This window comes from Pelodiscus sinensis, chromosome 22, assembly GCF_049634645.1.
Source record: "Pelodiscus sinensis isolate JC-2024 chromosome 22, ASM4963464v1, whole genome shotgun sequence".
Lineage (NCBI taxonomy): Eukaryota > Metazoa > Chordata > Testudines > Trionychidae > Pelodiscus > Pelodiscus sinensis.
In genome coordinates, this window is record NC_134732.1 from 20,326,109 (window position 1) to 20,338,446 (window position 12,338).

Sequence of the window (12,338 nt, forward strand, 5' to 3'; positions counted from 1 at the left end):
CATTAGGGATGGTCCTTTTGGTCCATCAAGTCCAGTGCCCGGCCTCTAGCAGTGTGAAGAAGATGAAAAATCCTCTCTCTGTACGTAGCTCGCTGCATGGAGCTGTCCGTGTGTCAGGGAAGGCAGGAGATTCCTTCCTGACCACTGTGGAGAGACCAGCTTGTGCCCTGGAGCATGGGAGTTGGGTTCCTTCACTACAGGATCCTGAGCTTGACAGCCTGCTTTTCCTTCCTCCCTGCTGCAGGCCAGTACTGCACGGAAGATGTCGATGAGTGCCAGCTCATGCCCAATGCCTGCCAGAATGGAGGGACGTGCCACAACAACCATGGCGGGTACAACTGTGTCTGTGTCAATGGCTGGACCGGCGAGGATTGCAGTGAGAACATTGACGACTGCGCCATGGCTGCCTGCTTCCAGGGCGCCACCTGCCACGACCGGGTGGCCTCTTTCTACTGCGAGTGCCCGCATGGCCGCACAGGTGGGGGACTGCAGGCGTAGTGTGATATGTGAGGATGGGGGGAAGTGTATACAGGCAGATGAAAGTCCTGTCACCCGTACAGGGGACTAGATCCTGACAAGAGATCTAATAGCGATCACCCTTGTGCCACGTTGATCTCTGGGGTAACAGCACCGGACTCAGCAGAGTTACACCAAGGGCAATTTAGCCCATGGCCCTCATCCATGATAAAGAGCAGAATGGTCATTGGGCCGGGAATCTGGAGACCTGAGTTCTATTCCCAGTTCTTCCAATGTGAAGAAGATGAAAAATCCCTTTGTTGTAGGTAGCTTGTTGTAAAAGGCTGCCCAGCTGTAGGGAAGGAAGGAGATTCCTTCCTGACCACAGTGCAGAGACTAGCTTGTCCCCTGGAGCATGAGAGTTGGGTTCCTTCACTGTGGTGTCCTGAGCTCTTCCTTCCTCCCCATTGCAGGCCAGTACTGCTGGAAGATATCCGGCTGCAGGCAGGTCACTTCCCTTCTTGATGCTTTTGTTTCTGCCACCTGTCCTGTGTCTGTAGACTGGGAGCTCTTTGGGACAGGGGCTGTCTCTGGCACTGTGTTGGTCCAGCACCTGGCGTGATTGGGGATGCTCTCTCCAGACTCGCCCCCGCAGCTGTCCCCTGACTGGCATGCATGTGCTTCGCTCAACAGGCTTGTTGTGCCACCTGGATGACGCCTGCATCAGTAACCCCTGCAACGAAGGCTCAAACTGCGACACCAACCCAGTCAATGGCAAAGCCATCTGCACCTGCCCGTCGGGCTACACGGGGCCAGCCTGCAACCAAGACATAGACGAGTGCTCACTAGGTAAACGTGGGGGCTGCTGGCAGGGGGTTATTTCTAAGGAAATGTCGGGGGATCAGGCCCAAGCTGAGGTTTGGCTTACACAAAAGGTGGGGAACCTTTTTGGGTCGGGGGTTGCTGCCCCCAAAAAATCAGTCGGAGGCCACACAAGTGAGAAGCACACACACACAAAACCGAATCCTCGCTGACGTGGCCCCCAGCTGAGAAGGAGAAAGACACTCCCGATATTCCCCTCGCACACCAGAGCCTAGGGCAACCCAGGCTAGTAGATTTTGTGTGCTCTAGCCCGGTAAGGGGCTGTGAAGGAGGGGCCAGAGCGCCCGCGTGGGCTCCCCAATGTTAGGGGGGGAGCCCTGAACTTCGGCTGCCAGATCCAGGCAAACTGGGGGCCACCTCTGGCCCCCAGGCCTTGGGTCTTCCACCCCTGATTTAAAAATACGTAGATGCGGTGGGCAGGTTGCATAAGGCCCCGGGCCTCATCCTTGCATCCAGACTAGAGACCGATGGTGGGTTTGTCAATGGGATGTGTCCTTTTTAGGAGCCAATCCCTGTGAGCATGCTGGGAAATGCATCAACACCCAAGGCTCCTTCCAGTGCCAGTGTCTCCAGGGGTACTCGGGCCCCCGCTGCGAGATAGATGTCAACGAATGCCTCTCCAATCCGTGCCAGAACGACGCCACCTGCCTGGATCAGATCGGAGAATTCCAGTGTATCTGCATGCCAGGTGGGTCGAAGGACTGTGGCTTCTCTCTTTCTCTGATCCCGGTGGGACGTGGGCCGGGAGCAGAGGTGAAAGTAAGCGGCTGCGCCCTGGTGCGCAGCTCCGGCAAGAGCCAACCGGGAGCTATTCAAAGAGCTGGCAGGACCCGGGTTGCAATGGGAGAGCACCTGTAAGAAATGTTAAGTTACAAGTCCCAGGAGAGCAGGGAGGGAAGCACGGTTTACGAGAGAGGAAACCGTGAGCACGCCGGTCTGATGGCAGGGTGGGGGCCACAGCGGTGTGATTATTTGTAACTCTGCCACCGGTGTTTTCAAACCTTCTAGGGACAGTCACAAGGGCGGTTCCTTGGGCAGGGGAAATCTTGCTGTGGGGGGGGGCACATTTGAAAACCCTCCAGCTGCCAGTCCCATCGCTAAACTTAGAGCCCTCACAGCCCAGCCCTGCTGCCCCTGACGCCAGCCCCGACCGCCTGAACCAAAGGCCGTTTGCAGTCCGTGGAAAGAATTGCCCCCTAGTGACATCCAGGGGCTTTGGGTCAGAGCTCTGATGTGCAGGGAAGGCAGATGAAACTTTGAACAGTCCGCTGCAGGGTTTGTTCTTCTTTCATTTAAACTTGCCGGAAGATGCTGTAGCAATAGGAATATTGGGGCCGGGTGGGGTGATGGAAACCAACGAGGGTGCTGGGTGCACAGAGAATTCAAGATTGCGCCTCTTTGTAAACAACACCTCTTATAAACATAGCATTTCTCAGACTGGACATGGCTGGGGGCCGTATCCTGCCTCTAACAGTGGCCAGCCCCCGCTGCTCTGGGGAAGGTAAAACACCCCGTGGTGGAGATTTAGGGAACATCTTGCCTGCAGAGGAGGCTTCCTGATAAGCTAACCTGCGGCCGATAGGACTCATATGCTGAAGCATTGAAGGGCATGGTCCCATGCTGCCTGAACACGGCAGGCCACATCCATGCCTGGCGTCCCTCGGTTGGCTTGGAGGCGGTTACCCCAGGCCCGGAGCAGGCCTGCGATACTTGGGAGGTGGGTCTTTTGCGGTGAACGCTGAGAGAAAGGCACTTTGGATCTCTCGCTCCCAGGTTACGAGGGCGTTTACTGTGAAATCAACACGGACGAATGCGCCAGCAGCCCCTGCCTGCACAACGGGAACTGCATCGACAAGATCAACGAGTTCTACTGCGAGTGCCCCACAGGTATGGGGCGATCGATAGCATCGCCTTCAGCAGAAGCCTTTGTAGTGGAAACAAAGTTGGAATTAATCCCCCACCCAGAGGCAATGCTGGGCCGATGGATTTCAACCCAGCTGACTGGGGCAGATCTCTGGAGCACAGGGAAATAACGCTCCTTTCGTTTGAAGCCGCCTAGCTTTGGCAGCCGGGATATGAGTCTGGAAACGTATATGTAAGCGCCAGGCGCGTTCTGGGAAGGGGGGAGGGAGTGCCAACGGGGACCCTCCCCCCAAACCCATTACAGGGAGGAAGGAGCACCAGCAGGATTTCTCCCCTAGAGCCAATAAGTGGGTGGGGAGGGCTTTCCGGGATCCTCTCTCCCACCCAAAAATCCCCAAAGGCTGGAGAGATTCTGGCAGATGATTTCAGTGAGCGCTGCAAGGCAGCGAGCTTTGTAACCCCATGATGGTTGTCTGTGCCCTGTGTTGCCCTAGTGTGTGTCATAGGCCCTGTATTGTGAAGAGATTCTCTTTTAGCTCTGGGGGTGGGGGGTAGGGAGCATGTGCCTCCGGAGCAAGCGAGAGGGCGTTGTGTCCCGGCCTGCCACTGTGTAGCTCTCGAAATGCAACCGTGTGTGCGGCACAGTGACCGTCACAAAGGCCAGAGTCTCCACAGAAGAGCTGATGTAAATTAACGTCTCAGCCTATGGAGCATCTGTAACTGATTTAACCCAGCGTCGCATCTGGCCCTTTGCTGGTGTTAGGTGAAAGAAGAGGCATGGAGGCTCCCTCCGTGGCAGCCCCCGAGGAGCCGAATCCTGAACGGAGACGGGCCCCCGGAAATCCCATAGGCTAGAGTGGGAGCGCAGCTCTTCTCGGGAACAGGGCCTTGAGGGGTGTGAGACGCAGGCCTTCCATGGGAGAGCCCCCCAGCCGAGTGGGGCCTGCCCAGCCAGCGGGAGAGAGGCGCGAGGATTCAAAAAGCCCAACTTTGCACTTGAAAAGGCCCCAGTGTGGAGAGGGCAGAGGGGCCGGGCTGGCGGGTTTGAATGCGGTGCCAAAGTCGGGGGTGGGGGAGGGCACAGAGAATGGGGAGACGGTTAATCTGTGAAAGGAGGGTTTGAAGTTCAGCGCCGTGGCTCCTCTAGAGATGTAAATAAGATGTGCTCCCTCCGGCCATTGCCATGGAAACCCCAGCCCAGCCTGGAAAATGTCAGCTCCTGGAGGAGAGCGAGGGTTCCTCTGCTGGGAAATACCCGGCGTGTCCGGAATTGGGAGGTGGAAGGAGCAGGTCTGTCTGCTGAGGCAAGCCTGCCCCGCCTCCCTTTGCTGGTGTGAGGAGCCGCTGTCCCAGACGTGCTGGGGATAAGCGCCCCTGTGAAGGGGCCGGGGTAGGGAGGCAGTGGGTGGGGAACAAGTTCATCCAGGTTGTGTCTGGGCTGTTGGAGGGCTGCTGGGATGAAGCCAGAGGCTCCTCATTCTGCTGTTCGGGCTGTCACCTCCAGCCCAGTGCAGACTGATCACCACCCGAACTATCAACACCCAAACCCCCTTAGCCCTGTTCTCTCAGAAGAGCCAAACCCCCTTAGCCCTGTCCTCTCAGAAGAGCCAAACCCCCTTAGCCCTGTCCTCTCAGAAGAGCCAAACCCCCTTATCTCTGTTCTCTCAGAAGAGCCGAACCCCCTTAGCCCTGTCCTCTCAGAAGAGCCAAACCCCCTTAGCCCTGTTCTCTCAGAAGAGCCAAACCCCCTTATCCCTGTTCTCTCAGAAGAGCCGAACCCTCTTAGCCCTGTTCTCTCAAAAGACCCGAACCCCCTTATCCCTCTTCTCTCAAAAGACCCAAACCCCCTTAGCCCTGTTCTCTGAAAAGACCCAAACCCCCTTAGCCCTGTTCTCTCAAAAGACCCAAACCCCCTTAGCCCTGTTCTCTCAGAAGCCAGCCACTGTCAGACTCATACGGAGCCGGGGCGTTTCCTCGCACTGGCCTTGCCGGGACGGTTCAAAAGGAGCTTTCTGTCCCTGTTCTCTTCCAGGCTTTAATGGGCACCTGTGTCAATACGACGTCGACGAGTGCGCCAGCACGCCGTGCAAGAACGGGGCTAAGTGCCTAGACGGCCCCAACACCTACACCTGCGAGTGCACAGAAGGTGCGGAGACATTTCGCCGGCCGTGGTGCGGGCGCGTAGTCTGGCCGCCAGAACAGGGGGAGCGTGGGAAATGGGTCTCCTTGCCCCCCATCCTGCCTCTGCCAGGGCTTTGCTGGGAGATCCTGGATAAGTCACTCTTTGCCTCCCTTTCTGCGTCTGTAAAATGGGGAGATTATCTTATGCATTCATCAGGCCCGATCCTGCTCGCAGAGGGGAAGAATGTGTTTGAATGCCATGGCAGCAGGGTTGAGTACTGGTTGCTTGTAAAGGGCTTGAGCTGGTTGGCCAAAAGGTGCTGTCAGAGGGAAGCATCTAGAAAGAACAGCCCAGATTCCCGGAGTCAGTGGAGATGGGATATAAAATAGCCTCTCTCCTCCAAACAAGGTGCAAGGCTCCGGGGGCTCGATGAGTGAAACCTAAGGCACGGCTGGCCCAAACGATGACATGAGCCGCAGTGGCACACAGTGGCTCTTTTGTGGAGCAGCTCCCGCCAGAAATCTTCCAGCTGAATGGCCTCTAATTAGTGTCTTGCTAATGCCAAGCCCCGATGAAAAGCTGCTATGTGGGTTTCATGGAGGAGAGTCAAAGCTCTACTTTGTCCTCCCCGCCCCCGCCCTCCTCCCCCCCACTTCTGGGAGCGGAGTAGGGCCGGATAATGGCGCGAGCGTTATTCCCTCTGGGGCGCGCGCGCCCCTGCCCCCCTCGGATTCCATGACAAGCGCACGGAGGGGCCGGCAGGCGAGCGAGGGACGGGCTCCTGCGTGGAGCCGGCTTAATGCTGCTCATTGTGTATCGCTAGGACAAAGCCCAGCTCTCCCAGCTCTGAAAGGCCCTTTCGTTGGAGGGCTGGGGAGCTGCTTTTGTTCTGGGCGCTCCAGCCACGTTCTCAAGCAAAGCGCCATTGACTCCCCCGGGCTTGGGCTCTCGCTGTGCCGGGGGAGCTCGGCTGGGGAGGAGGTTATTAATTGGAGGGAGGAGGGTTGCCAGGGCTCTCCATGCAACTTGGCCTACTGAGGCCCTGTTCTCCCCAGAGAGGCCTCCACTCCCGCTGAAAGCGAAGGGAGTGTGAAACACAGCCGTGGGCAGCTGAGCCTTGCACTAAGGAGGCAGAATTGCCTAGTGGTTACAGCATTAGTCTGGGAGTCAGGGGAACCCAGTTCAATTCCCTGTTGCTGCCACTGATTCCCAGAAGGAAGGCTCTGGGCCTCAGTTTCCCTTCTGCCCAAAGGGAATAATAGTACAGCCCTGCTGCCTGGAGAAGTGCCGTGTTTGTGAGCTGAGCAGTGACAGAGGCTTGAGAAGATAGAAAGGCAGGGTTCAGACAGGTACCTAGGTAGATAAAACCCTTGTGATTGCATTAAAGAGCAAGGTGTGTCCTATCTAGTTCATCCAGAGGTAAGATAAAATGGTGCCACCTCCCCCATCTGCTGTTTGCAAACCCATTTCTGCTTAAGAATGTTGCAAATCTCTGCAGCTGCAATTCGGCCGGGCTCTTGTTCCAGGTTCTTTCAACTAGGCAAATGTTAGCTGCTGGTGTGACCGATCAGTCAGGGCTGGAACTGTGGCCCTGTGAGGAATATCTCGGCTGCAGCCCGTTTGACCTGGGGTGGGGGAGCCAGTGTGTCATCTGACTCTGCTGTGGGTATCTCTAGAGCAGGGTTACCCAAACTTTTTCAGTCACGGAGCCCCTGGGAGTGGTCCTGAAAATTTGATGGAGCCCTTAAATATGGTGATTTTTAACTCAATAGGTACCCAAATCAAAAAATTGAATTATATTTTTATTTCTTATAAATTCTTCCCCACCCCCAAGAAAATGAGTATCAAAATAACAGGTATCAGAGGGGTAGCCGTGTTAGTCTGAATCTTCACAAGCGGCAAGGAGTCTTTTGGCGCCTTATAGACTAACACATTTATTGGAGCATAAGCTTTCGTGGGCAAAGACCCACTTCGTCAGATAACAGGGTCGTGCAACGGTCATTAATATTTTTTCATGGTGGCCCCGGACCCATTGCCTGGAGCCCCATAGTTCCATGGAGCACAATTTGGGGAACCCTGCTCTAGAGGCGATGGCAGTGAGCACCGGACAGCGTGCTACATAGGCGAGCTCCAGTGGAAGTGGAGTGACTGTGAAATTGTCTGTGGATGGCTGAAGGAAAAATGGGTGATCCTGAAGACGTTAGACTTTTCCTTCCTGTCCCTTCTCCTTCCCCATAGCTGCTTAAGGAAGGAGCATGGGTATTATGGGACTGATCTGATGGGATTCTGAGCATTGCTGCTCTTGGGGGGGGGGGGGTGTTCTGCCCCTCTCAGCACCGGGCCCTGCATTAGAGCTGGCTTGACTGTTGGCTTCTTTCCCCATGCCAGGATTTACCGGCACTCACTGCGAAATCGACATCAATGAATGCGACCCTGACCCCTGCCACTACGGGACCTGCAGGGACGGCATAGCTGCCTTCACCTGTCTCTGCCAGGCTGGCTACACAGGCCACCGCTGTGACATCAACATCAACGAGTGCCAGAGCCAGCCGTGCAAAAACGGAGGGACCTGCCAGGACAGGAACAACGCCTACTACTGCCTGTGCCTCAAGGGCACCACAGGTAAGGAGGGGGTATCCCTCAGTCGTAGCGGTGAGCCGGGCAGTCCGGAGTCTGGCAGGGCTCCAGTGTCTGCCCATGAGGGGGTGGGCATGTGATCAGTTGAGGCAAGTGTGTCATGGAAACACAACCTCATGGCCTCCTTGAAGCACTTGCGTTGTCTCCCAGTGTCTGGCCTACTATGGAAAAGGCCTCTGGGTTTCCTGCAGCGAGGGCAAATGTCTCCCAGTTTGGCCTCTATTTCCGAACCGCCGACTGTGGAGAGTTTTCCAAGAAGGACTTGTGTTTGCGGGGGAGGGAGAGGAATGCCTCAGTTCCCCACCCCCAGCGCCACTCTCTTCTGACTGTATTTGTCTCCTGGCTGAGGCCTGTAAACATCTCACAACATTTTCCTCCGGAAGGGCCCAACTGCGAAATCAACCTGGACGACTGTGCTAGCAACCCGTGTGACTACGGCAAGTGCCAAGACAAGATCAATGGCTACGAATGTGCCTGCGAGCCGGGCTACACAGGTGAGAGCTGCCGCTGGGCTGGATTTCCCCCCCAAACTTTAACCAGCTCCTCTGATTTGCAAGCCCAGTGGGGTCCTGAGAGGTTTGAATACCCTAAATCCCACCCGCAAATTTTGGAGGCAGAGCCAGAGTGGGGCCTGCAACGTCCCTTCCCCGGCTGAGGCTTGGGGCGAAGAGGAGGTAATGGCAGAAGACACTGTGAAATGACGGATTATTCTTTCTATGATGGTAGGACCTAGAGCCCTTACCAGGGACGAAGGCCCATTGTGCTAGGCTAGGGTTGCCAAGTGTCCGGTATTGAACTGGACAGCCCAGTATTTGCACCTTCCATCCGGTAAAAAAATTCATCTACAATGTCCGGTATTTTCTATTTTTCCCACGGCCCTGTTTGGGCACCCGACTGAAGGCTGCTCGGGACGTGTGGCGCAGCTCATGCCTGCTTGGACCGGGGGAGTTTGGAGCATCCCAGGAACCAAAGGGGCCACGACTGCCTTGTTTTTTTTTCTCAACAGAATTTTTTCCCAGCGTGTTTTTTTTGGCGGGGCGGGGGCGGTATTTTTTGTGAAACCATCTGGCAGCCCTATGCTAGGCACTGTACGCACTATAATAAAAAAGGCCCTGCCCCAGAGAACAGCCATCTCTACCGTAGGCAGGAGTTAGTGTAGAGGAGAAGACCTGTTTATTTAGAGAATTTACAAAGATTTAACCTCGCCACGCAGGGCCAGGCAGGCGCCCTGCTGCTAGGAACTCTCCAGCTGTGGAGAGAGAGGTGGACCTCCTCCAGACAGAAGTGGCCGGAGACCCGGGATGCCTCCATTTCTAGGGCCCCCAAATCGAGACTTCACCAAAGGACCAGATTTTTCAAGGGGGGGGGGGGGGGGGGGAGTCGGCACTTGCTGTAGAGAGGGCCCCAAAGTCTGATTGCCTTGGAAATTGTAGCCTTCACGGCCAGTCCCCCTCAGGCTGTTTCAAAAGGCTCCGTGCTTGGCCTACCTGCACCTGAAGCTTGCCTGGGACACTCGGGTAGATCCTGTCCCTGCCTCCTTGCCACAGTGCCCGCTGGTCCATGAAAGGTGCTGTTCACACTCCCAGGGAGAGGCTGGGGCTCCTGCCGGCTGGGCAGGTGACTTAGCTGAGTCCAGCCAGAGAAAGAGCCGAAAGCTGTTGATTAAGCTCCCGCACAGTCAAATCCCATGGGTATCAGGTTGCTGTCTCGTCTAACTGGTTTGTTTGACCGCTGCTGGAAAATGTGTACGTCCTTTGATACACAGAGCCCAGCTGGCTCCCTGCTCACCTGCAGTGGGGGCGGGTAGCTTTGCAGAGCCTCTCTGCCCAATGCCTGCTGCCAGGGGCTTTCAATGGGGCCTTTCTTTGCCCGGCTGCCAGCAGGTAGGGTTACAGATGGAGAGCTCTCCTCTTCATTGTTTCATCCTGCAGCCAAAGTAGTGTCAGGGCTGGCCTCGCTCCCTACAACTCTGTGTCAGAGGAGAGGGCAAGCCAGCCACCGCTAAGTCACTTTGCCGAAGAGGAGTCGTGCTGCAGGTCACCGGCCCAGCTGGTGCATGTACCTTTAGAACCAGCATCCGGGGTTCCCTGTAAGCTGAGCGCTTGGGCGGCCACCCAGGCAAAATTCAGATGCCGTCCGGCTGATTCGCAGCGCGCCCGCCAGCGTCTGTTTCTGTTGGTGGTGCGCATCCCTTGGTGCACAACACAAAATTGATCCCACTTGTGGCTGGGAAACGTTACCAGCATCGCTCGGAGTCTCCGTCCTACCCAGCTGGGGGCCCGTTGCACTCCGTGGGAGTCCTGCCTACCTGCCCCGAGCCTCTGTTGTTGTTATTATGCCCTGAGGAGGCATGTGAGAGCTATGCCTTGTGTGCGTCAGGGCGGTGACACTCTTTGGCTCCGCCTCTTTGCAGGGAGAATGTGCAACATCAACATTGACGAGTGCGCCAGCAACCCGTGCCACAACGGCGGCACCTGCAAGGACGGCATTAATGGCTTCACATGCCTCTGCCCCGAGGGATACCACGACCCCATGTGCGTGCTGGAAGTGAACGAGTGTAACAGCAACCCCTGCATCCACGGCAAATGCAACGATGGGCTCAATGGGTAGGTTTCCAGGAAGGCGTCCCCACAGCTCTGTTCCTGCACCTTCCGCACCCCAGCGGCGCCCCTTGCTAGTTCCAGTTTAGCTCTGCCCCGACACCCAAACCTTGCTCCCCAGCCCTCCTGCCATGCCGGAGCGGGGCTCCCACGCAGAGCTCGGGCAGCGCACCCATTTCTAGAGCCATCTGTATCGGCAGAAAGGAGCCACCGATACCCACCGGTGCAGCCACGCCTGCAGATACCCGCGGATATGAAGCAGATGTCCGCGGATTTGCAATGCTCTAGCCGATTGCTGCTGTACATGGCCAGCTGGCTTCTACTGAGTAAGACTGCCATGCGGTCTGGGAGGCCATGCTGAGTTGGGAACTTGCAGAAGCCCAAATTTGAACTTGAGTTTCCAGGAGAGAAGAGCTGTCGTCTCTCTCTCTCCCCCTCTCCGCCCCTCCTTCCCCCCGAACGATTCAAACCTGAGATCTAGTCTTTGATGTAATGCAGGTCTCTTACAATTCTGGAGTCCTGCAGTCCTACCAAGGTGCCTCTAACGCAGCCGTCTCCAACCTTTATAAGCACAAGATCACTTTTTGAATTTAGTCAGTCCAGCATCTACCTCAAACCCAAATACCCCTGCCCCTCGCCTTCTCCGAGGCCCTGCCCCTACCCCACCTTTTTGCTGAGGCCCCACCCTCCTTACTCTGTGAAGATGGGGGACAGAGTGACATCAGCACCCCCCCCTCCCGGCCTCTGTCTCCCCCACCCGGCACAACAAGCAGGAGGCGACTCTGGGCATGAGCAGCAGGGCAGTGTGCGGAGGGGCAGCTGAAGTGCTGGCACTTCATAGCCTCCCAGCCAAACCAATCAGGATCACCTGTCAGAGGCTCCAAGATCTACCGGCAGGTCCTGATCGACTGGCTGGTGACCACTGCTCTGACGTGCCGTTTCTCCAGCCGGCACGTCATCCAGGATTCGCAAGGAGCCCTTTCCTCTGCTTCGATGCGATTGGGGGCTTGGGCTTCAGGCCGGTCCTGAGGCGCACCAAATCAAAGAGGCGGGGGGAAGGAGTGAGGCGGGACTCTGCGCTTTATCGTTTTCTTTCCGACAAAAGCTACAGGTGTGATTGTGACCCGGGCTGGAGCGGGACGAACTGCGACATCAACAACAACGAGTGTGAGTCAAACCCGTGCGCGAATGGGGGCACCTGCAAGGATATGACCAGTGGCTACATCTGTACCTGCCGGGAGGGATTCAGCGGTAAGGGCTGTTGCTACTTGCTCACTGCAGAGCGGGGGGTGGGTGCGGCGGATAGTTTTGTGGGAACTTATTGGAAGAGAAACAACGCTGGTATATAAAATCATGAGTGGTGTGGAGAGGGCCGATAAAGAAAAGTTATTTATTAGTTCCTTGAATAGAAGAACTAGAGGACACCAAATGAAATTAATGGGTAGCAGGTTTAAAAGTAATACAAGAAAGTTCTTCACACAGCGTGTAGTCAACCTGTGGAACTCCTTGCCAGAGGAGGCTGTGAAGGCTAGGACTATAACAGAGTTTAAAAAGAAGCTAGATCATTTCATGGAGGTTAGGTCCATAAAAGGCTATTAGCCAGGGGATATAATGGTGTCCTTGGCCTCTTTGTCAGAGGCTGGAGAGGGATGGCAGGAGACAAATCGCTTGATCATTGTCTTCGGTCCACCCTCTCTGGGGCACCTGGTGCTGGCCACTGTCGGCAGACAGGACACTGGGCTAGATGGACCTTTGGTCTGACCCAGTACGGCCGTTCT

General features: G+C 56.1%; 1 protein-coding gene across 1 annotated transcript in view; it reads left to right on the forward strand.

The window, feature by feature from the left end:
- NOTCH1 (notch receptor 1) overlaps positions 1 to 12,338 on the forward strand; it is a 105,276-nt gene that overhangs the window by 66,105 nt on the left and 26,833 nt on the right. Inside the window, exons 6-14 of the mRNA XM_075905386.1 lie at positions 245 to 478; positions 1,150 to 1,305; positions 1,841 to 2,026; positions 3,112 to 3,225; positions 5,234 to 5,347; positions 7,712 to 7,945; positions 8,344 to 8,454; positions 10,374 to 10,566; positions 11,666 to 11,811. Of these exons, the coding sequence (XP_075761501.1) occupies positions 245 to 478; positions 1,150 to 1,305; positions 1,841 to 2,026; positions 3,112 to 3,225; positions 5,234 to 5,347; positions 7,712 to 7,945; positions 8,344 to 8,454; positions 10,374 to 10,566; positions 11,666 to 11,811 (1,488 nt within the window). The remainder of the gene's footprint in view (positions 1 to 244; positions 479 to 1,149; positions 1,306 to 1,840; positions 2,027 to 3,111; positions 3,226 to 5,233; positions 5,348 to 7,711; positions 7,946 to 8,343; positions 8,455 to 10,373; positions 10,567 to 11,665; positions 11,812 to 12,338) is intronic.